At 31.0% G+C, this 25,289-nt stretch overlaps 1 protein-coding gene across 8 annotated transcripts in view; it reads left to right on the forward strand.

The window, feature by feature from the left end:
• LOC115232614 (dystrophin) overlaps positions 1 to 25,289 on the forward strand; it is a 744,226-nt gene that overhangs the window by 301,062 nt on the left and 417,875 nt on the right. For all 8 annotated transcript variants that reach the window (XM_029802603.2, XM_036512501.1, XM_029802605.2 and 5 more), the window contains 2 exons: positions 5,283 to 5,441; positions 23,357 to 23,596. In XM_029802603.2, coding sequence (XP_029658463.1) covers positions 5,283 to 5,441; positions 23,357 to 23,596 — 399 coding nt within the window. The remainder of the gene's footprint in view (positions 1 to 5,282; positions 5,442 to 23,356; positions 23,597 to 25,289) is intronic.

The following is a 25,289-nucleotide window of genomic DNA, read 5'->3' on the forward strand; positions in this document are numbered from 1 at the left end:
AGCTAGTGTTTAGAATATAGCTGAAGAGATTCTTACATAAAATTGTGATGGACAATTTTAATTCAGATATAAATATTTTAGAATATGGTTTTAGGAGAGTTGGTATAAAGAAAGTGTGAGCAAATACAAGTTAGTTGAGAAGTGAACTGGTGAGTGTGTTAAATATATTGAGGCAATATGACTCTCCCCTGACCAACAAATTTAATGATGTATTGTCCTTTATTATCTATATACTCTTAAATCAGCTATTTAAAAAAAATCTTTAAGATAATTTACAAAGGATTTAACTCATTGAATAAGGAGAAGCAATCTTTGATATTTTCGAAGCTTGAATTCGCTTTAAAATATATATATATATAAAAAAACTTTTTATTGATTAAAATTTGCCTTCCCTATCTACTGTTTAAATTGGTAGAGCTCTAAGTACTTTACTAAACCATCCCATTTTTTTAATGATAATGTTAACAATGATTAATTGTACAATATGAAACTTTTGTCACTGAATATATGAATAATGTCAGATTACTGATTAAATCTCAAAGAACATAAAAGCAAGCTAATTGAAATCTAAACACCAAAGTTCAACATTACAAATCTGTTTATAAATGTCACATAAAAAATAAATTCTTCAAAATGATCATCCCATTTATACATAAATTTTCTTTGTCTCATGCTCAACACAATAAATGGTGTTTCAGTATTTTAAGAAAGCCAGCATATAGCCTCACAGAGGGGATAGTTTGTTTTTTGTTGTTTATATAGTTGATGATATCAAGAGCAAGAAATCTCTCTCTCACTCTCTCTCTTCCTCTCTCTCTCTCTCCCCCTTACAACTTAACTTAGCACTAAACACTTTTGCTTAGTTTTAAGAACATGCTGCAATTAAGCTTTAAGTCATGCCTGAATTTACATTTTTTAAATACATTTTATGATCTAAATTGATTCCTGTTGGTTTAAAAAAATCGGCAAAAAAATTAAATGAACCTGCAGTAGCATATTCTAATAAAATAAATCACAGATACCTGTATAAAGTAATTTTTTTTTTAATGTTTAAATGTGCAAGGAAATAATTTTAAAGTGTAAATTTTCATTGGATCCATCTTACTAGATAATATTTCTTATAGTCTTCAGTATAACACTAAATTCTGTTACTAACAATCTTATTCTTCCATGCACACTCACACATTGAAGCAGGTTCACCAGAATTATCTAATAAGTAATTTTATAACTATATTAAAAATATTACTAATAGTTTGTTCTTAAAAAGTGTATAAGACTACCATTATTGAGAACATGCTGTAACAAATACTGATCATTTTTTTTTTACCTTTTAAAATAAAATTATAATTGATGTAAGTCATCTGGCTGATATTCTACACAATATTTATTCAAGAGAATCTGACAAACTAACACTTCAGCCTTCAAAAAGTAGTACATTGATGTTTTTAAATACTTTACTTCTTGAGACAGTTATCTTAGAGATTTGCTAGCTTCCTAATCTATTTGATACAATTAAGCTATAAGTAGTTTCTGTATTACACACTAATCTATATCAGTGAAGAGCAAATGAAGAACATTTCCATAAAATTTTCTTTTCGGTTGCTTTTAAAAAATCTTTTAAGAAGTTGTGTTGCTATTTAACTTAGAAGCTTAACACATGAAGAAAATATTCATTAAATTAATGGTTTATTAATATAAATCATACTTTATCCCCTAATTATTGATTCAGTCTAGCCTGTAATTCTTTGTATATGTATTGAAAATTTCATGTGTGAGATAATGTTATCAAATCTCAAAGAAATATTTAAGATTGAAAATGTTACAAGGGAAAGTCACATAAATTCATATTGAAGCAAGCAACTAAAATGGTAATAAATATATAAAAAGGTTAGCATTTATGGAACATAGAATTGTGATTTGACTACTTTTAATAGAATAGTTAGAGTGGTTTTAAAAGCTTAGAACAACTAAGCCAAAAACAATAATAATTACTGCGAGATAGAAACCAGAATAAAGTAAGCATCTTGTATTAAAGGTTTTTAGAATGATAAAGGTAGAAGTGTAACATGTGAGATGTATCTTCTTTTCTTGTGAAGACAATATCAAATTCATAGTTAATTTGATACAAATCATATGCCTGCCTTTTGAAACTTCCACTCTGTCGTGTGAGTTTAATCATATCTGTAACAATGATTGCATGATACTAGGTTTTGAAAATCTTAATTTGGCAGTTTAACACTGATGCACAGGAAAAGAAAGAGAGAAAGAAGAAAAAAAATGTAGTTGAAGTAACAACATTGTCAATGTACCACAGAACCAGTTCAATGGTCAATTCTATATGTTATTGATACTGAACTGCATCCTCAACAGAGACATTAAACATGCAATAGTTCAATCCATTTACCTGTTAATACCTATGGGTTTGCAGCAGGAGCATTGGGAAATTCATTAGTACTGCTATAGTAGGCTACTTGAGAGTAAGCTGGCTATCAATATTTTAAGCATTTTAGAAGAGACCTCTTCGATATGACTACACAACACATTTTTACAATCTGGATCTATTGAAAGTGCACACCAATCTTAAAATAACAACAAGATATTTTATCCAAAAGAAAATATCGAGTACTGACTTGGAATGGTTGAACTTCTTTGCTCTGTATGTGACCAAAGGCATATTGAATATCTGCTTCAATTTGTACCTACTCTCATAGTACAAATCCATGAGTGGTAGAAAGTTTTTTTTTTCTTTTTCCTTCTTTCCTGAAATTTATTAAAAAAAATTTGTATCAAATAAAAGATTAACATTTCTAAAGAAAATTCAATTTGAATTGAATTTCAGAAAAGTATAGTTTTTTTTTTTTTTCGTATTTTTTTCTTTTTTTCTTTTGAAAAATATCAATATGTTTTTAGATTGTTTGCAATTTTCATAAATAGTTTCTCAAAATATTTTTTAAAATGTTTTTCCCAGTTTATATTGTTGTTTGATATTAATGGTTCTTATGTTTCCCACCATCACCATTTTATATAAAAATTACATAAATGTACAATTTATTTGTGAAAATTTTTATAAAAGAATTTTTAAATTGTTTTAAATAACCTTACTCTTTTTCAAATCCTCTTTATCCCTTTACAGATTTTAGAGAAAGATATTTAAATAATATGTTTGAAATTGCAATCAAATAAAATTTATTGGAATTTATAATAAATTTGGTTGCTTAATTTATAAATTTCTGACACAGGATGGTAATTCAGGGATGGGAAGAACATCTAAAAATGGGTAGCACTCATGATGTTTTTAGACCACTTCTATGATAAAGTCAATGCAGTTGATATTCAGCTTGCAATTGTACAGTTTCTACCTATAAGAGCAACATACCCCCCTCCCCCCCCAAAAAAAAACATTTGAGAGGTCTGAAGTTTTGGAGATAAAAGAATTTAAACAAAAATTTTAGTACTGAAGTTCTTGGAGAAATACAACTTAAATTATGAGAGGAGGATAGTGAGTGCTTTAAGTGGATTTAGAAAAAGATGATATGCAGCTTGTGATTTCATGAGAAAAGAAGTTATTGCTGCATCAGAAAAATGGTAAATGGAAGATCTGTGTCAGTAAGCTAGCAATTTCAGTATGTCTGTAAGCCAGTCTTTGCTAATCAATTGGAAGGCTTTATTTTGGATGTTATTTAGAATGTTTGTGCTGCAGCTGCACTATCTTAGTGTGATCATTACACAGGTCTTATTATAGCATTCCAGTTGGTGAGAAACTTGTCAAATCTAAAGTATTCTTTGGCCTTAAAGAGGAAGCTGAAAGTGTAATTTTTTTGGTTAAAGTATCAACTATATTACAGAATGTAAAACCATTATGAAAATTTGTTAGGCTTGGTGTTTATAGCAAATTTTCGAATTTTATCTTTGTTTTCCTTAAGTGCAAGAGTCATAGTGTTGCAAGACTGTTCCTTAGTTATGGATAGCAATTGTGTTGAGAGGATTTTATTTAACACTTTTGATACTTATATTCTAAGATAGAATAAACACTTATTGATACAGATGTCTCTAGTATCATTTATAAACTTCACTACTTAAAGTTTCTGGACTTCATTCTTCTTAAGTGCTTAGTGTAACCCAGTTGTTATTATTGTCATTAATAATAATGTTTTTTCCACTTCATCGACATAGATAACCTAAGAGAGGTAAACACCATGCAGTTTATTTTCTCTCTTGTGTATATGAAAAATAATAGCAACCATCTGTCTTCATAATAGCAATCATCTGAGCTTCTATATCATTTTAACAAAATGTTTGTATATGTTAAGTCCTCACTGGATCATCTTATACATAATAAATCTTTAAATTGTCTCTATTCATCATCATTTAATGTCTGCTTTCTATGCTGGCATGGATTGAATTTGAATAACTAATTAACTTTTCCTTGTAATAAATTATGGGTAGTTGATTAGCAGAAATGTCTCAGACAAAATGCCTAATTGCATTTTTTTTTTGTTCATTGTATTCTAAGTTCAAATCCTTTCAAAGTCATCTTTGCTTCCATTCTCTCTGGTTTCGTAAAATAAAGTACCAATCAAGAGCTGGGTCTGGTTTAATCAACTGACCTCTGCACCCAAATTTTCTTCCTTGTGCCTATGTTAGAAAAATTATTATTCATACTGTACCTGTTGTATGAATTTAAATTCCAACCAGCCTCAAAATAATGTGCCTTATATATTTGTTGGACAATATCCCGATAAATTAGCTCCCTCTTCTTTTCAAAGAAAATATCTCATTTTTTAAATACTAATCATATTTTGATTTCAATCTTCTAACATTATGATACAAACATGGAACACTCACATGCAGTACTTGGGGTTTTCCAGCTGGCCACAAGTGCTGTATATAATTGTTCCTTGTCTGATAATATATTAGATATATTCCTCTATTCTAATGATATTGAGGTCTAATTCTTTTGTTGTTACATGTATAGTTAATCATTGTGTGTGCATATGTACACACACAAAATTTATAAATATTGTGCTCAGATTGAGAGTGCTCTGTGGTTTGTAATTGTTATTGCCAACAAAAAAAAAAAAAAAAATTAACGAAAGTAGCACTTCAATAAATAATTATACTCTACTTTTGTATTGCATATTTTCCCTTGTTTCTTATTAACTCAAATATACACACATATCACAAACATATTTGTATATAGTGTGTGTGTGTTTATGAAAGAGCGATGATTATAAATAAATATTTTTTTGTATGATGCATTTAATCTTATTTTGTTTCATCAGAATCTTCAAATGGAGTTAAACCATTTACGCTCTGAGGTTGATGACGTACGAGATTCTGCAATTTCTTTAATAACAAAGAGTGATCAATACAAGAAAATGGTAGAGCCAGAATTGACACACCTTAACCAAAGATGGGAAGAAATTTCTTTGAAATTGAAGGTATGCTTTTGCATAATGTGAATAATATAAATTTAATTAACTGTATTATTGCATGCAATGTTATGTATATGATTTAGAAATATGCATGAATGTAATGAAAAGGCACATCAGGAATAGAGAGCAGGACAGTGTTTTTATCATCAGTTCTGTAAATTAAATGCAACATTTATTGAGCTTTTCTGCTTATAGCTTCCTAGTGATTATCATGGTACATGGTATCTGGAATCTCAGGACATAAAATGTGTGCTGTATATAAAAAATTGTAGGGAATTTTGCTACTCTATTTATAGGCTGAGTTACTTATGTAGATGCTCTTTTTATATGTAGATGCTCTTATCTTGATAATATTCTCAGGTGAAGTAATAATCTAGAATCTAATATTGCACTTTTATTTTATTACTATATACTATGCTTTGCAAGATGCTATGTTGTGCAAGACTTACTGTAAATATGTAAAGACAACTTTAAGAAAAATATTTTAACTCATCATATGGACACTGTTGAAACCACTGTTTCCTGCAGGCTATATTTTTCACTCAGGTTAGCCGCTCACTTTGTAGTATCATTATCAGTATTGCTATTCAAAATTCGAATATTCTCTGAAAATTTCCTCACATAATTCCTTCCAAATACCTACACAAAAAGTTTTATTTTATTTTCTTAACATAAATCATTTGTTAACATTTGTAAATAATTTTATATTTAAAGGGAAAAAAATTCTGTTTATATTGCATGCCACCAGATGTTACCATATATCTGAAATATATTATATATTATTATAAATGTAATGTAAATAACTGGCAAATGAAATTAATCAAATGGTTTTATATATATATCTTTCTTTATGTAGTTTAATGATGTTTATTAAATCTTTTTTTTTATAAGAAGGCTAAGTTATCTCAGTAATCTACAATGTTGATTTTTCAGGCCTCTGTGCCACAAAAGCAATTGATTTTTCTGTAGCAAGCTACCAGAATGCTTTGACCATGTTTTTTCTAACCACACCTTTACATTTATATTATCAATCCACTTCTTGTCATAAAAATTTCCATGAATTCCATTTGGATGTTCATTCCTTTGCCAAGTTTTCTTGAAAATTAGCAACAATGATACTTTGCTGTCATTAGCATAGTCAGCTAAAACTGTCACGTATTTCACTCTTTGCACATTCACACTTTTATGGTATAGTATGAGTGGGCCAGCTCCAAGGCTTGCTTTTCATTTTCTTGTTGTTGGATATTTATGTATCAGTTAAAAAATATAACATTATTAGAAAAATAACATCATCCCCATCCTGTTAAACCAATCTTCCTGTTAAATGCACAATATATGGTTACTTTGTGTGTCCTCCCTTCCCTCCACTTTCTGATATTTCTTTTTTCTTCTCTTACTACACCTTTAATATGGTTTTAGGAAGTAGGTGAAAAAAGAGAGCAAAAGTTACATAATATAATTGAGTAGGAGCAAGTCATATGTACACCACAAGGAAATTTAGATGGCTAATATATTTTCTGCAATTTGAAACAAATTTTTTTTAATCAAAGTAAGCACACTAATTTGGCTGTTGATTTAAAAACATCACTTTCACTTATGTCATTCAGCAGTTTCTCTCATGAATTATTTTATGTAGTTGTTCTGTTTTGTTTTTGTTATAAACGTACAAGTGTGCACACACACATGTGTGTATGTCTGTGCACTCATATATATATATATATACACACACACAGGGGGAGGGGGGCTAGAGAGAGATAAATATACAACTTGTTTGTCATTGGTGGTATTTGGGGTTGCAATTAAGAATTTTGTTGTTTGGGAGGCTGTGATGGCATCAGATCATCTACAGTTATTTGTTGTTCATTGTTGCTTGAACTGAGTGTGAGAGGATATATAAAGTTAAATAATGTAAGTTAATCATTTAGATGGAGATGATGATGATACTAATGTATCAAAAGTAATTATTACGAATGACACCATTGTTTTAGCATTACTAATTTTGGCAGTCCTTAAGTTTAGGATGTCATTCCAAGCAGGAAAAAAAGATTGAGTTGTTGGTTGCCAAACAAAATGATGCTAACAACAAAAGTGATGTTCAAAACTAGTCATGGATAAACTGTGGCCCTTAAATGCTCCTTACTTCTAGAAATATACTTAGTCCACTAATTATGTAAAATATTTTGATTATGAAACAAAGTTGCCAATTACTCAGAATACTTCAGCGTAAACAATGTTGTTGATCATAGATAGACTGCATTAAGCAATGAAGTACAGCACATGAATATGTGTATCCAGCCACACCATCATGATGTACACTCTGCATGCATATAGAATATTGTTGTTACAAGAAAGATATCAGATAAAAAAAGATTTTAAGCTTGACCAAGCACTTGTTAATTCACCTAATAAACTCATTTTCACTTTTGGTAAAGTCATCTACTTCAGTGATCCTACCAGTCTTCTTTCTCCTGTAATAATATTATAAGAGTTAATTCTTCAGTGCAATATTCAAAGAGTAAGGAGGGGACACTGTCTGTACTGTCTGTTTTGTTGGTTTAGAGTAATCATAGTTTGAATGCTTTGTGTTTGTTCTGATCTAATGGAAGGCATAATAAGAATAGTGTTATACTATCAATTTTGTCTGATGTTACACTTACTAAAAGAAAGTGAAGTGTCGGTATATAGCATACAATACCTATGAAAAGTTTGTTTGCTGTAACAAATAATTGATTCTTATACTTCATCTTAGATTCATATTTTCACTTAGATCTAGAAATATCATAATTTTCACATCATATATTTTTTCTTCATTATTGTTTAGTTTATCTATCAAAACAATACGATAATGTTTTATAGTCGGCCAACTGTCCCTGAACTGAAATAGTAGCCAAATTTTTTTCAAATAACTCCCTATAAATTTCTCAGTTGTAATGGTATGTAGAAAGTCAACATCTTACAATTAAATTCTCTCAGAAAAGAGAGGATAACTACAAAATAAAATGCTGATCAAACAGTAAAATTAAGACCATAAGAATATCCTTGATATTTCACTTCTGCTGAGTATGTGGAAAAATTTCTATTAGTTCATGTGTGTACTTGATTTCTGGATTAATGTCAGATCATAAAATGATATATGATGCTATAAAGAACATGCTGAGGAATGCATGTGATGCTATTTCTAAATAATAAGTTTCTTTTATTTTTAGTGGTATTCATTAAAAAGAGATACCGTGAAAGATTTCTAGGTTACAGTTATGTTTATTGTTTGATGGGTTGTAGTTGGTAGTGGGGAAGTCAAGTAAAAATTATCATTTTATTAGTAGCTCTTAGTGGAAATGTGTATGAGAATTAGTGCAAGAACTGATTATATGCTACAGCAAACCTATCTTGGCATTTCGTGGTTACTTACTATTAATGTCTCCCTTGCAACCATAAAACTGTACTAAATAGGAATTAGCTTCTATCTCCCTCTACCTAACCCATGGTTTTGAGGTGCAGTCCTAATGTAGGGCTGCTGATTTATAGCCTCCTAAACCTCCTTCCACAGAAACTGTATAACCAAGGAGCTGCTTTCTTGCCTGTCTATTATTAGTTTGAAGATTAATCCCTGTGATAATCAGCAGAGAGATACATGAAACAACCTTCTCAGGGATAACAGTTGCTTATATCAACAAACTTGATTGGGACAGTGCAATGTGTGGGTGTGCACAAGAGAAACAAGTAGTATTTAATCATTTAAAATTCCCCCCTACCCTTGTACTGTCATTATTCATTAATGATGGGTTGTGGATGATTATAAATATAGTTGTATATAAAAATGATTTATAGAATTTGTTTCACAGAACAGTGTTTCGAAAGTTAATTTGGAGTTGTTCATTTATATATATATATATATATATATATATATATATAAATTTAACCAGATGAGGGAATGCAGTGTCCATGACCTTCACAAGCCTTCCCAAATTGGCATGATGAATGCAGTTGATATTCAGTGTAAACATCTGTGGATCTGTCAACCAGAAACATGAGAGAGAGGAGGGAATAGATTCCAGAGGATTGCAGTTCTGGAGTACAATCATCATCATCATCATTCGTTGTCCATGCTGGCATGTCCTCGGCTGTCATAGCCCATGTTTCACTGTCATGCAGCATGGCTGTTCACACACAGGCATCAAACAATCCCTTTGTTGCCAGCAGGGGTAGGAGCTCTCTGAACTTTGCCCAGCCTAATCTTATTCTCAAAGTTATGCTCTCAGAGCATCCACCTCCACTACTTACTTGGTAACTTAGTTAACAGAAGTTATCTACTACCTCTAGCTTGCCCCCCTGGCAGTTGATGGAGTCTATTTTCTGCATATTTTCAGCATTTATTGTGCCTGTGCACCTAACACATACAAAAGTTAGTTTCCCTGTTAGCCCCCAGACCTCTGATGTTGCTGCACCTTTTATATGCCCAAAGCTTTCACTGGGTGCATCTTATGGAGTTTCTACCTACACCTTTTCTACAGGGCCATCTATCTGAAGGGATTTGTGATTTGTCTGCCTTCTTACTATGACTTTGGTTTTTGCTAGGTTAACTCTAAGGTCCTTTGATTCTAGACCTTCCTTCCATACCTGGAATTTCTTCTAGTTCAGGTGGTGATTTAGCTATAGGAGCAAGGTCATCAGCATAGATAAGCTTTCAGGGGCAGCCTGTCATGAATTCCTCTGTTATTACCTGGAGAACTATGATGAACAAGAGGGAGCTGAGCACCAATCGTTGGTGAACCCCTACTTGTACCTGAATTGTTCGCTGTACTCCTTGCCCACTCTCACCTTACTGGTAGTGTACCTGTACAAGGCTTGTACAGCTCTCACCAACCACTCATCTATCCCTAGTTTCCACACCCCCTGATATTTTAAGCATCTCAGCAGTGATTCCTGATGGGCCGGAGGCTTTCCCTGTCTTCACACACATAATTGCTTTATTTTGCAGGGTACTGTCTCTTCGCGTAGCTGGTCCTTCAATTAGGTCAACATTTGGCAGACTCTTCTCCTATTCATTCTCCATGTTCAGTAGTATTTCATAATGGCATTTCCAAGCCTCTTTCTTTGCAGACTCATTAAAAGCAAGTGCACCATCACCCATGCAAACACATTTCTCTCCTATAGCATCACAATTTTCTCTCAGACACTGTCTTGCAATCTGAAATACTTCAGTTCTTTGGTCCTCACAGTGCTGAATATGAGCAACCTTTGTCTTCACAGCTTCTCCCTTGGGTAGATACACCTGTCTTCTAGCTTCCCTTCTGGCTATCTGATACAGTTCCCTGCTGCCCTCACTCTTACAGGCCTGTTTCTTTGCTCTAATGGCCCTGTCTACAGTATTGTGCCACCATCACATTACTCTAGGTTTGGAAGGGACTCTGCACCAGCCACAGATTTAGTCTATGGCACTCAGCAAGCTATCTCACAGGAATTCCCAGTTGCCCTCTATGTCACAAGTTTGTAGCTCCTCTACAGAGTCTAAAGTTGCTAATGACTAGTCTATGTTGTGGAGTACATTCTTCACCAGGGAGGGTCTTTGTATTTAAGAGCAACCATGCATCCCACTGTTATTTGCATTACAGAACTCCAGTAGCCTTGTTCCCTCTTTGTTTCGGGAACCAATTCCATGAACACCATGGAAGATATCAGGCTGCTGTACAATGCACCCATTGAAATCCCCAGCCATGAAGATTAGATCATTGCTACCCATTTTTGAGGTAGCCTGCAGAAGAATGTCATAAAAGTGGTTCCTCTGTTCGTTTGGTAGGCCTGCTTGTGGGGCATAGGCAGATATAATTGTAGCTATACTATTCTGCAAGACTAGCTTGAGCTTAAGTACTCTGTTGCACACTCTGACTACCTCTATGATCTTATCCATCCATTTCTCTGCAAGAAGCATGCCCACACCACCTACTCTGTCATTGCTACCTTCCCAGAAGATTTTATACCTATGTGTCTTGTCTGTGAGGAACTTGGCTGAAGCTCCTCTCCACCTTACTTCTCAGATGCAGGATACATCAACTCATCTCTGAGAAGAGACACAATCAGGATAAGAAGAAACGGCTCATGTGTTAGTTGTGGATGTGTCTTTGTGGATGAGGAATATAGCTTGGTAGTTCAGAGGAAGCAAAAGCTGTTGTAGGAGTAGTAGAGAAGCAGAAAGAATAACCAGCACATCTATGATGGGATATTTACCAATTAGTCAAATGACTTTATTTTAAATACGACCTAAAACATTTGTGTAGGTAGCAGCAATACTGTCAAAAACATATAGGCAAAACAATTCAAATTATACAAGATTAGAATTTTAAATGTTTAAAAGAAAAACTTTCTTCACCCAAGAATTTGAAAACAGATTTCAAAATAGAAGAAAAAATGTGTGAATTTTCAACAAAAATTTATGGATTGCTGAAGAAAGATTACAAAATAAAATGGATGTTATATTATTTTTAATAAAAGAAAATATGAATGTTATAGCAATTTGTTAAGAGGTAATACATATTACAAATGGTTGTTACACAAGAATTGTTTTAGATATATATAAAAGATAGCTTGATATTGCCCTGTACTTATGTTAGAAATCAATATTGCTCAGGAAAACTTGTGATTGAAAGCCCAAGCTAATGCATAGGTTCAGCACTCTAATGTTATATCCCAGCTATCTGGTACCATAGAATACTGTGTGAAGGTCAGTACACTTTTCCCTGTGATGCTTCCTAATTTGTTTGCGTATGATCAAGTCTGTAGGTAATGGTCAGAGTAGAGGATAGTTCAACTCTTAATTTCTTGGAATTTGTCAATAATCATCAATGCAGCTGGGCATTTGTGCCAAGTAAAATAATTGGTTTCACAGCTGGACATGTAATTTGCTTACATGATCCAGGCAAGTGAAGTGCTGATTCTCGAATGCTTTCGCATTTTCAGTGTTATTTATGCATCTCGGTAGTTGTGTGTAGTTATAGACATGTAGTTTCAGGGATTAAACAACTTCACAAATTATTTTTGTGGCTGTTGTTGTAGTTTAGCCCCAAGACAACTTTGATCAAGTAAACCACTGGTCAAAGACATTCCAAGCCTTAACCATTTGTTTTTGTATATCTAAGACTACTTTGTTGATGTATCCTCAATTTTCTTCTCTTTTGTAACAATAAGGTGTGATTTGAGGAACATTTTGCTGCTGTTTTAGCAGGTTAAGCAATAATACATGGGTTTCTATGTTGGTTTAATAACATTTTTGATTTGCTGCATAATGTGGTGGATTCTACTTAAGATGGTTTGTAATTTAACAGTTAAGTAATTTGTGATACAAGGATTGGGGACTGAGCTATACTCAACAGTTGATATTACCTATAGAGAACAATGGCATAGGCTCCTTATTTCGACCAAATGTGCCAATAAGTATTTGCATTGTTTATTAAATTACTTGTTTGTAGTAGGTATGTTTTAAGTGCTGAAAATTGGTATAGAATGTTTTTTCTTATGGATTTTCAGTAATTAGGATTCTTTTCTATTTTTTATTCTCTTAGTGAATGAAAGTGTTATTTTCAGTAACTAGGTATTGGGGCCAGCATTTTTTTAAAAGGAAGATTAAAGGATATATGGAATTAAAAGTCAATGAATCAAACTGGTAGCTTGATATTGTAACAAGATGCTAAATCATAGTTGACTTAGCATCTTGTTATATATTGTGATAACTGAGAGAAATGTTTGTCAGAGTCCAAAACTAGCTACTACTTGAATCTTTTATCTGCTTAACTACCCCAATTTTTTTGCATGATTTGTTGAAGAACTGCAGACTAAACATATGACATAGAAAAGTAGGCTTGGCTCAAAAAACATAACGATTAAGATTAAAGTTGTAGAGGACCTACTAAACTCTGTGTGTGTGTGAATATTCTATATTCCTGTTATACTGGAAGGAAACGGTAGGAAATGCTTCCGCATAAAAGTGTTGTAGGGTTTCTAGAAATGAGACAAAGAAATACAATTTATCATACTTATGATGCATAAGAGTATTTGGCAGCAAAAGTAACTGTAAAGGGAAGCTGATTAACTGCTGAAGTAGCATTTTGAAATTATTATGTGGTATAATTATTTGGCCCTAATAAGAGTATAATGGTTGGACACAGAGATTTTATTATCTTTGAATGAAACACAGTTTTTTGGGGTTTTTTCTGTGTGCAAAAGCTAAACTATATGAAATTTACAACTGGTGTGATGAAGAAACACGTGTTATAAATTTAGGCATGCCACTACCTAGTTACAAAAACAGTAATTTATCATAAGATGCAATGTAGCAGTTTGTTCCCCACCAAACACAAACACTGTCTAGTTTGATTTTTTTGTAAGTTCTGGTTGTGGTCCCCCCTCTGAGGAAATCACTTGTTGACCCTCTGCACCTGCCATTACTATTCCTTCTTAGGACAGTGTTTAAGGCTAATGAAGTTATTGATGACAGTTAATATCTTGAATAGGTAGGATTTTTTTTTTTAATTGTAAGTGTGTCTAACTGGAGCAGAGATAGACCAAAACTTACAATAAGAAAGTCGGGCATTTAACTTAATTAGTAATTACTTCTGGAATTTGTCTTTATAAATATCTAATTAGAATAATTTCCGCTATAAATTGAAAATATACAATTTTGATTTCCTATTTCATACCACTTTCATAATTAATATGTTGCTATGTTTTGGAGGATTTGTTTGTTGTTGTTTTTTTATGTTTTATAGATTTCCATTTTGAAAGATTATATTTTCATTTATCCATTGATAACTTTTGACTTTTCTAATCATATACTCTTTAAGAATGATGATAAAGAACATTATTTTCATGAGTATGAAGAGGATAAACAAAAGTGAGTGTTGAATGGTTGCCAATGCAGAGAGAAACTAAGTTTATGGTCATATAATGAAATAGATATTAGCAAATACTATGGATGGAAGATGAGGCCATGATGTTTAGAAATAATTAATGGGAGATTAGTTAAGTATTTTGGGTGATGGTTAATCATTATTAATTAACACATTTGAAAGTTAAAAATAAGTAGGCATGGCTGTGTGATAAGAAGTTTACTTCCCAGTTATATAGTCTTTGGTTCAGTCCAACTGCACAACATGTTGGACAAGTACCTTCCTCTATAACTCAGGTCAACCAAAGCCTTGTGAGTGGATTTGGTTGATAGAAAGCCAATCATGTGTCTGTGTGTTGGTTTGTTAATGCCCCCTTAACTTAATGGTTTGGCAAAAAGACACCAATAGAATAAGTACTGGGGTTGATTCATTTGAGTAAACCCTTCAGGACCATCTTCTAGTGTGGCCACAGTCAAAACATGAAAGAAATAAAAGATAAAAAATACAAAACTTTTGAATTCAAGATAGGAACTGTGAGCTGCATAAAAGGATCATCTAGAGGGTTATGATGTAGAAATTTATCTTATCCAGATGTCAGAATAGAACTTGAATTAAGTTTTGCTATGTAGTAATTATATCTAAGACATTAACTTTTAGTGGTTTATTGGTTTGAATAAGCAACAAAATCAACAGTTTCTTTTGTATCATTTCCTATTTTAGAATAAGCCAACTACATTAGTAATAGAATTTTTGAGTTTCATCTTAAAGTACTTCAAAAATTACGAATCTATTTTCTCTTTGCTGGATGCTATTGTAGCTAGACAATTGAATGTTAAATTAATTAATTCTTCTATTATTGTTGCACTGGTAAATTCTCAGCACAGTATCAAGAGTGATCTCTTAACATTTTACTGGCACTATCTTTCACTCAGTATAATTTCTGATTATCTTCAGGTATATTTTTTGCACAACTCAATGTGCACGTGCATGCACACACACACACACACACACACTTGAAGTTTAAATTCATTTGTGAACCTGTTTTACAAATGGTAAGATACCCATAATACCTAACCTGAGAGTGTGACATAAGCGGTATTACTTGGAAACAATGATAAATATTCTAGTGAAAATATAATGCAGTTAATATTTTGATATGCAGGTGAGGCATTTCATTTTAGGGAGCTGTATGACAGAACTGTCACATCAATGATGTAGGAATCTTTCAGATTCATGGCTTCACCTATTTAACCTATATATAGGTGTAATTATGGAAGTGTGGTTCAGAAGTTCACTTTACAATAATGTGGTTTCAAACTCAATCCCAATGCAAGGGACATTGGTGACATGTCTTCTAGAACAGCTTTTAGTAGACAGAAGCTTTATACTTTATCCTTTTATGTTATGTAACTTAGTGGTTTTAAAAATAGAGACTGATAAAATAAGCATCACTCTGAAATATGTAGCGATATCTATATGATCGACTAAAACTCCTGACAGCAGTGTCTCTGTGTGGCCATAGGGCAATAACTGAAACCATTTAAAATATGAAAGTGTAAAACAGTTTAAGAATATTAAAAGAAAAAAAATTTTAAGTTGTGCCTTGGAGCTGTGCAAGATGTTGCTATCTCACGATTTTGTATCATCTTAAAACAAAAAGTAATGTTGAAAATAAAACTGATAATAGTTAAGAGCAATATTTTGTAATTTGGATTTTTGTTGAAGGTGTGTATCTCCCTTAAAATGTCTAAAATGCTTTTTAAATTTACACTTGCTTACCCTTATGTATAAAAACTGGATAAATTTTACATGTGTTTAATTAGGTGTTTGCAAAAGTATTTTACTGTTGGATATTTTGTGAATGAAAGTGGATGGGTATTTTCCACTGGGTTGACTAAGGCAATGAAAAGAATGTGCTTTAATTGAGCACAAACTGCCACTTTCAATTTATATGCCTGGAATTTACCTCATTAATTACTGAGTCACACTATATAATATATATATATATATCTTTAAAACATTCATTGTTATGATAATCACCACTGTCATCATATGAAATAGTTATTTCTGCCTTTTATCTAAAGCAAATTAATATTTTTTTAATTACAAATATTTAAACTAAGATTACATATAAAAAATATATTTTTGTTTTTTGTAATTTTTGCTATATATATTAACAAAAAAAAGCAATTTCTTTGGTTTTGCTTTTTAACTATTTTCTATACTCACCCACCCTCATCTCATAAACATACATAGACATACACACAATGTGTGAATGTCTGTATGTAATTTTATTATTTCTGCTTTAAGGAATTAATATATTTGTGAATATTGAAAAAATATATATATATTTAGAAGTATATTACAAATTTTTAACCTGCAATGCTTTCAAGAAAGTTGTTCTTCTGTAAAATAGAAAAAAAAGTTGTTGAAAACAAAAAAGTATTTTATGAGAATCTATGTTTTGTTTTGTTTTCATCTATTGAATTATTCATCAAACCAATAAATAAAGCAAATAAAAGTAAAATATTAGAATATTGATTTGAAGTATTGATCCATTGATCATATCACTACCATTTCTCATTTAATCTAAGCAATAACTTAATGTTAATGTCTGAGTGGATAAGTGTTATTGAAGTCCCTTCATTTTACAATTCAATTTATTGTAATAAAACTGTCCTTTAAGTAGAAATAGCTATAAAAATGTCATTACATATGAGGTTCAATAGCAGGAATACTTAAATGTATATTCAAAGAGAAAGATCATCTCCATTTCAGTTTTTGTTTGAAATACTTTTAAGAAATAATTCTGTTGAGACAACAGCATAGATTTCAGCTCAATCCCTATTACACAATAGGCAAAAGATCCTTCTAAAAGAAAAAAAGCAGATACCAGGTGCTTTACTAGAAAATTTGAGCTTGAATAAACAAAGACACATTTGTCTTCTCAGCATATATGCAATGTCAGGCCCTCAGCATATTATCTTGGTCATAAACTTACCAGTTATCCAGTTTAACATTACCACATGGTCCTTGGCTACCTTTAGTGAAGCCTATCTGTTACAGGTATTCAGACCAGATACCCAGTTTAAGGAATATTTTCCTTTTCCCATTCATAGACTTGGTGACCCTGTAAAGGGCCATGAGCAATTCCTTTAATCCTAACTAACAGGTAAGAAGAAGAATCTGAACTGAATAATGTTTAGATGGATCTTCGGAAGTGATATAATTTTCTTTTCTCTCATTTGGAAAAAGGGTTTTTCTTTTTGTTTTATCAAGAACTCAAAATCTTTTAGCGTTAAATTTGTAATAAACATTATCATTTTCTAATATTTAAGATTAATATTTTTTCCTAATATTTATCACTCCTATCCTATAATCAGCATGCCACTTACTACATTTTCACATTTTGCAGAGAGAAACAAAACTTGTTATTGCCAGTAGATAAACTTTTTATATCATTTCTCTGCATTTGCTACTGTGTTTTTTAATGCCAGTTCCTCTAGCATCCAGGCACCTGAAACTATCTTTAGGCAACCCTTTTGGTACCTTTGCTGTTGATTTTTTTTAAAAAATGTTTATCTTTTCTTTTTTTACCATTCAATTGGTACATCTAAATCCTAGCTCTTACCAGGCTGTTTGTACCTATTGATTTATTGAACTGAGAATATAGAACCAAGTTCTTCTAATTTCTTTCTTATTTATTGAAAACTAAGTCATTTTTTCAGTAAGACTATTTCCCCCCAATTCTGCAAATTTGCTCTTTGGTCTCTGCCATATTTGCTTATTGGCTTTTGATTTTAGTCCACGACATTACCTATCTTTAGTCTGAATGTAACAATTCTTCATATATATATATATATATATATATATATATATATATATATATATATATACTACTGAAATCAATTATATAGTCAATTTTATGCAAGGTGTATATCTACATTCCAATGACTAGAGTTATTACCTGCCTGATGATAGCTCTAATCCTAGAAAGGTATATGTGGTAATATTATTTCTGCATTGTAGAATATGAATATTTAAACTTTATCACAGAATTCTTTGTTATGATTGTGTAGTTTCACTTACTACTAAATGAAGGAAAATGTTGAAAACAGACTCCATGGAGCAACAGACATTTGAAATGTTCTACTTATAAGTCATTCACAAATTATTTTTTCTGGGTCATGCAGAATAAGTACTGTTTTTGCTTGAAGTTTAATTCATGAATAAATTCTAACTTGGAGATTATTTGAAACAAAGTAAAATTTCGTAGATATTTTGGTAAACATCTGTTCATCTCATGCATATAATTTATAAATCAACCAAAAGCAGAAATACAATTACATGCAGATATCTTTTGTTCTTATAGGAGCTATTTGGTAAAATAACCATTTTCCTTTCATTTTTTTTTTTTTTTTTGTGTTCTAAGTTTGAATTATTTTTATTAATTTTTATCTTTAACTAGCTTCTATCTGGGGAGATAAATAAATAAACTGCTGGTTAAGACTGATAAATTGTTCATCTGTGTGTTAACTTACCGTGGTTTACTTCTATATGCAAAAGTATAAGTAGTTAAATGGTATAAAATTGTATAATCTTTTACTAAGATAGATTGATTCCTTCCAAGAATGCCTAATTTTATAATTTAAAAAAAATCACTTATGGTTTTCTGATTGTGAATTATCAGTACCAGTAGCAAATATTTTTAAGGCAGCTACTTTGTTGACTTTAAGTGCTAAATTCAAATTCTTCCACGTCAAACCCCTTGTACTATCTTCACTAACCTGTCTCAATGACTGTAATAGCAATGTTTCTGTTGATGATGATAGAGTTTTCTAAATTTTCTAGTTCTACTATTGTTGTTTTATAGAATTTTATTTGTATAAGGCTCTTTGTTCATTGTGTTACATTGCAGATACATTTTCTCTTTATCAATCAATTTTAAAATAGCTTCAGAATACCAACAGTAAATTTGTGTTCATATCAAAGCTTTCTTTTTTTTTTTTTTTAAATTAACTTCCAGCTTTAGATGCTTTTATAGTAAATCTTTTGGCATAAATGTTAGTAAAAAAAATAGTAGAGAACTTATGTGATATTTTTATAATTTCATTGAGTATTTTAATCTGATTCATTTACTCTTTAGATATTTTGCAGAGTTTATTGTAGTTCCTTGGTATTCATACCTACAAGTGGTAGCAAAATGCTTTGTTATGATTTAATTGAAAAATGTTTTGATGCTTTCTCTTTGCTGGATGCTATTGTATCTAGACAAATCTAATCATATGTATATTTTACTGGTTCCATCTACAATTTGCATTTTCCTCCAGTTTCCTATTTTTACATACTTCAACCCTTTTGTATTCAGATTATTCTGTCAACTGTAATGCTTATTTATCTACATTGTTTTGAATTAATCATGCATTACTTGTAGCTTTGAAATTTTGATGATGTGATTGTATGTTTTTAGAATGGCATTGTAGGGTAGGTGTGAGAGATTGGGTCTTGCCAGTTTAAACATAAAACAAGTAGAATATTAGGGCTGAGTATAGCTGGTTTAAATACCAAAGGGTTAAGGTCTTACATAAATGTAGCTGAATTTTGTTTGTAAATTAGATACATGTGTTACATATGAAATACAGATTGAAAATATTTTCTTGAGTACATAAAGTTATGCACTTTGCTATTCGTCACAGGTTGTTTAGTTAAAGTACTGAACTACATCATGTACTGTGTCTCTAAACTAGATACATAACTCGACTTGCTCCACTTGGCCTGACTGCAAAAACAAGGTTCCATTTTTCATGTTTGAGTGGTTAGCAATAAGAAAGACACACAGCTGTGAAAATTACTCCAACAGAAACCAATCAATCCACCCAGCCATGTTGGCACTGTAAATGGTTATATAAATAACATGGTACTGCTGTTATATTGCTTTAATATCTGAACGACAGTGTTAGATGTAATTGTGATGGTAATAGCCAATATTGCTACTACCAGTGCTACTGGCACAGCTGATAAGTTAGTCAATATTTATAACATTAAAAGATTTCAGTTAATTTTAAATTTGTCCTATGTTAAGACATATTAGTAAAAATAAAGAAAAAGATCTTTGAGTTTTACTGTAACAGAACAGGCTTTATGTCTCTCACTCTAAAAAGAGATTTTTAGTTCTTATGAGTGATTTCTCGCAATTGTCTTGTTTTTTTTCTTTTCATTTATATTTTGTGCTTTATGATAAGCACAGTTCATTTGAACACCAGGTTATCCATTGGTGCTTGAGAACTTAAAAAGCACTGTACTATATCTGAAATATAGTTTATCTCCCAAGAAAAGGTTTATTCAAATGTTTTATTAGATCTGAAAAGATTAAAAACTTGTTCATCTTCATATAGTTATCATTTTAAGCTGGGTCATATGAAAATACAAATAGAGGTCATATGAAAGTACAACTAGAGATGCTAAGAAAGTGAGGAGAAAACATAGCTAAGTAATAAAATATACAAGATATTCAAAGATTTTGCTTGCAAAAATGTGTTTTTTGAGTAATGATTAGGTGTTTTTAAATCCATTTTTTATCTGTTCCGACAATACAGCTGATACGTTGTATCAGTAGGAATAAAACTAGAAGGAAGTAGGACTCAGAGCAACAATATGAAACCAGTTATACCAGGCATATGTATATTGAAAATATTTAACATTTGTGTCTGCAGATATACAAATAACAAGATATCTCAACTGAGATTTATTTAGAAAGAACTGTTATTAGTAAGTACAGATGCTTGAGACTTAACAACCATGTAGATTTGGCAATCTTTCAGAACTTTACATTGGGAAATCATGCAGACATAACAAAACGGAATGATGAAAGATAATAGTGTTCACTCCCAATTTGTTATGACTAAATTTAATTCTGACCATTTGATATTTGCTGGACTGGAAATTTATGAATATTCAAAAATGAAAACTGATTGCAGTTGACATGAAATCAGCAAAATATTTAACTTTTATATTTCTGTTAAACTTGGAGAAGGGGAGGAAGAAAGATATGTATATTTACATAATTTCCAACTGCTATTCCTTAAGACAAAGATGATTAGTTATATTTATCTATCACTAATGTTTGCTATTAATTTGAAATTTCACTCTCATGAATTTAAAACTTGATGTAAAATAAAATTTAAACTATTATGTCCTACTCTTATTAATCAACATGACTTAATTATAAGTGTCTGAATTTCATTGATATAACATTAATTTTTTACACAACATTGTTTTAAATGAGAACTTAGGCAATTAAACCCTTTTTAAGTTTTATTTTTGTGTATGAAGCTTTAGTTTATATGGAAAGGGAATGAGCAAATATTTTAGCCTTTGTCATCAGGATTGGAAGAAAAGTGATGTTGCTATACTTAGGAATCAAAAGCTGATTGCAGATTTGTTTAGTGATCAAATGTAAATTTAAGAATGTAAAATTATTGATAATTTTGTTTCTTGTTTTTGGTCCATGAGTATAAGCTATATGAAACCTATGATGTTGTGAAATATAATGTTTTGTATTCTTTGTAATTTGTTGAGGATTTTTGTGAAGTAGTCACAACCAGGCTTAACCAATGATGGATTGAATGTTTGTACTTTGTTTGCTATTTGCTAGATGTTGTCCCTGTGAGCACTGTGTTAGTGCATTCATTCATTCATTTGTCTTTAATGTTGTCTAGATGTACTGTGAGTGTTATCGAGCTGTATATAAAGACTCATAGGTCTATTATTTTGTAGCCGTGTTTCATTCTGATATATGTATGTATGAAGTATTTCACGAATGGTGGGAAAATGTCATCTGTATATGAAGCTGTACACATCTGTGGTGGCATAGAGGTCAGTGTAGATATTGGTTAAAACAAGGTGAGAGGACAGCTCCTTGTAATACTCCCTTAAAAACATTGAAAATCCTGGATGTTTTATATGTATACTATATAAACTTAGCACGTGAAAGATTGCTTGTTAATGTTTTGTATTACTTCTTAAAGATATGGTGAGCATTGGGAAATAGCTGAAAAGCTTTGCTGATAATGGTAGTTAGGATAATACTTTCTTTCCTTCTTTTTTTCTTTCTTTTTTTTTTTTATTATCTGTTGTGAATTTTTTTTGTGTGGTAATTTTGTGAGTAGTGTGCTGAATCTGTGTATTGAGTTAGAGAAATGTGTGGATTGGTCAGTGAGAGCTAAGTCATCATGAAATTTTTGAAGTCAAACATTAGAGCTAGAAGTTACATGTGATGGTAATTTAGTTGCAGAGCTAAGGTTTCAAAATAGGAATGATTTTGCCATTTCCAATGTCTGATGGTTAGGTAGTGTTGATATGAGTAGTTAACACTAGTTTCTGCTCATGTAACATATTTTACTCTGTTTTGCACCAAACTTACATTACATAAATACAAATTTAAGTTAATCATTCAAATAACATTTAAATTACTTAGCCTTCTCTATTCATTAAAAATATTATCAACTTTGAAAGCAACAGTTTATTTTCTTTATATATATTTCTTGCTTTTCTGTAAAGATATTTCAATCTGTAAGTGATGACAGCAACTTACCAAATGATGAACAAGTCTTAGACAAGCGCAATTTAGGCCAATGATCTGTGTTTCAGAAAATGTTAATATCATTCTGTGTTAAAAACTAAAAATATTATTTACTATCAGAAACTGGCAATGAAATGTATAGTCAAATTTTATTTATTTTTAGAATTATGAAATGATGTTAGCAAAATTGATTTTAATTATGAAAGAATGTGAGCCAAACATTTGATATTTTCTGAAAACATGTACCTAGAAGGAAAAGCATTCTTTTCAACTAAGCATACTGCTGGGGTTTTGAATTGTTGTTTTGTTTTTTGCATTGGAATTTTTTTTTTCTATTTGTGTGTGTGTGTGTGTTTGATGTACTCAAAATATTCCAATGAACAAAAAAGAAAAACAATTTGTATGTGTGTGTGTGTATAAGTAATCAATGATTTTAATTAAATATGTTCAATTATTTTCAGGAGAAGCAGAGTTTTCTTCAACAACATGATGGCATTGGAGATATTTCCAAAGTTTCTGCTGTAAACTCAGATACTTTCACCAGGGATCCTTTATGTGCTGCTGCAGTCACAAGTCAAGAAGAATTTGAAGATCAATGTGAACGTGCAAGGCAGCTGTTGGATGTTTTTGACAGTAATGTAGTCAATCAAGGCCACTTAAGGATTAAAGATTTTGATGAAAGAATTGACAAGAAAATAAGGGTATGCATTCTTTTTATTAACAAAACCTCACTTAATTTTTAATGAACTTTAATTTCAGTTATACTTTGTGTCAGTTCAGTATATTAAGTTTTTCAATATACTTCAAGTTTATAGATAAAAATTATCAAAAGAAAACTAATTGAAATCTATTTTCAATTTAGATTAAGCACCAGTTAGTTGTCAAATATTGCTATATACATTTTCATGATGTTTACAGCAAGAAGATCAGAGATAACTGTAGAAAAATATTGGAGGGTGAAGTTATTTGTAGGTTTGCTAATCTGTAACAAAGAAAATTATCATCACTATTTAATTTTTTTTTTCTAAAGGATCCTAAACTTTCTACCTTCTATGTTACTCTCTCTCTCTCTGACTCACTCTATTGATAGTATTTTTTTCCTTCAACTATCTTTCCTGATTAAAATGTTCTTTCAACTTTTTTATTTTTTATTGAATATTGATAACTTCTAAAAATGTGTTTTGGTTTGATTTTTAGTAGATAACTGTACTTGGAATATTTATTTACTTACACTATTGAATTGGTTTTCATCGATCTATCAGCCACAACTTTTCAACATAAAGATCAGATTTATTTCTGTTTATGAAATATCTAGTTCGTCATGTTGTTATTTTTTTTTTAAGTGTATTCTTTGCTTAGCTTGTTCAAATATGAAAAACAAAATTCCAAATAGACAAAGAAAATTCCTTAGATTCTAATATCTTTGTTTTAAAGAAAAAATACTATTCAGTTATGCAGTTTTGTTGGCGAGTATATCCCCTTTATTCTGACCAAACCAAAGAAAGTAGAGAGAAAAAAATCTGTTGTTGAACAGTGTCAGTTTATGATTTTCGTTAGTTAACAAACATTATAGAGTCATATCCTTGTGTATTTACTCTTTCTGTAAAATAATCCCTGGTTAGAATAGAGGATTTAAAAAAAAGTTTTTTATTTTTTATAAATTTTATACTTTTTCATTTTAAGACCCGTATAACATAACTTGTTTCTGAATGGCTGTTTTTATCATACCGAGATCTATAGAAAAGTTAACTGAAAATTTCAGAATAAAATAATTTATTTGAAATCAAGAAAATAAGAAGTATTATTTTATTGATGTTGCTTTGTAAAGAGGATCAATTGTGTAATGTATAGATTTTATAACAGTCCTTATACTATATCTGATAGAACTCTATTCAAGTATGTAAAGCATTTGTATTGTCATTGAATTTTTGTTTATTAATCTATTATATAAGTCACTGTAACAGTTACCTTAATATACATTTCAATATTGACAAGTTCCCTGAAAGCTGTGCTTATGATGTAATTTCAGTTCCTTCTTGAGCCATTTCATTTAACTCACATCTGTTTTTCATTGATTTATATTCATCAGTTTTAATGTCTTTTTCACATTTCTTAGGATGTAGAACAAGCAAAAGGTTACGAAAGTAGTACTAAGTTTTTCTGATGAATATCTATACAAATTGCATTGAAAGGTTAATAGCTGTGATTCTCTTCAATTATTGATAGTGACATTTCTCTTCCATCCCTATTCATTAACGTTGTTATTTATCTCTAGGTCAGGCTGACTAAGCAGACCTATAATCAAAGTCATTCCAGCTATGGCCATTATGAGGTGGGGGAGGGTCTCCAGGTATAGTGTAACATACTAAAAGCATATTATTCAATGTTTTTTTA

This window comes from Octopus sinensis, linkage group LG2 (genome assembly GCF_006345805.1).
Source record: "Octopus sinensis linkage group LG2, ASM634580v1, whole genome shotgun sequence".
Lineage (NCBI taxonomy): Eukaryota > Metazoa > Mollusca > Cephalopoda > Octopoda > Octopodidae > Octopus > Octopus sinensis.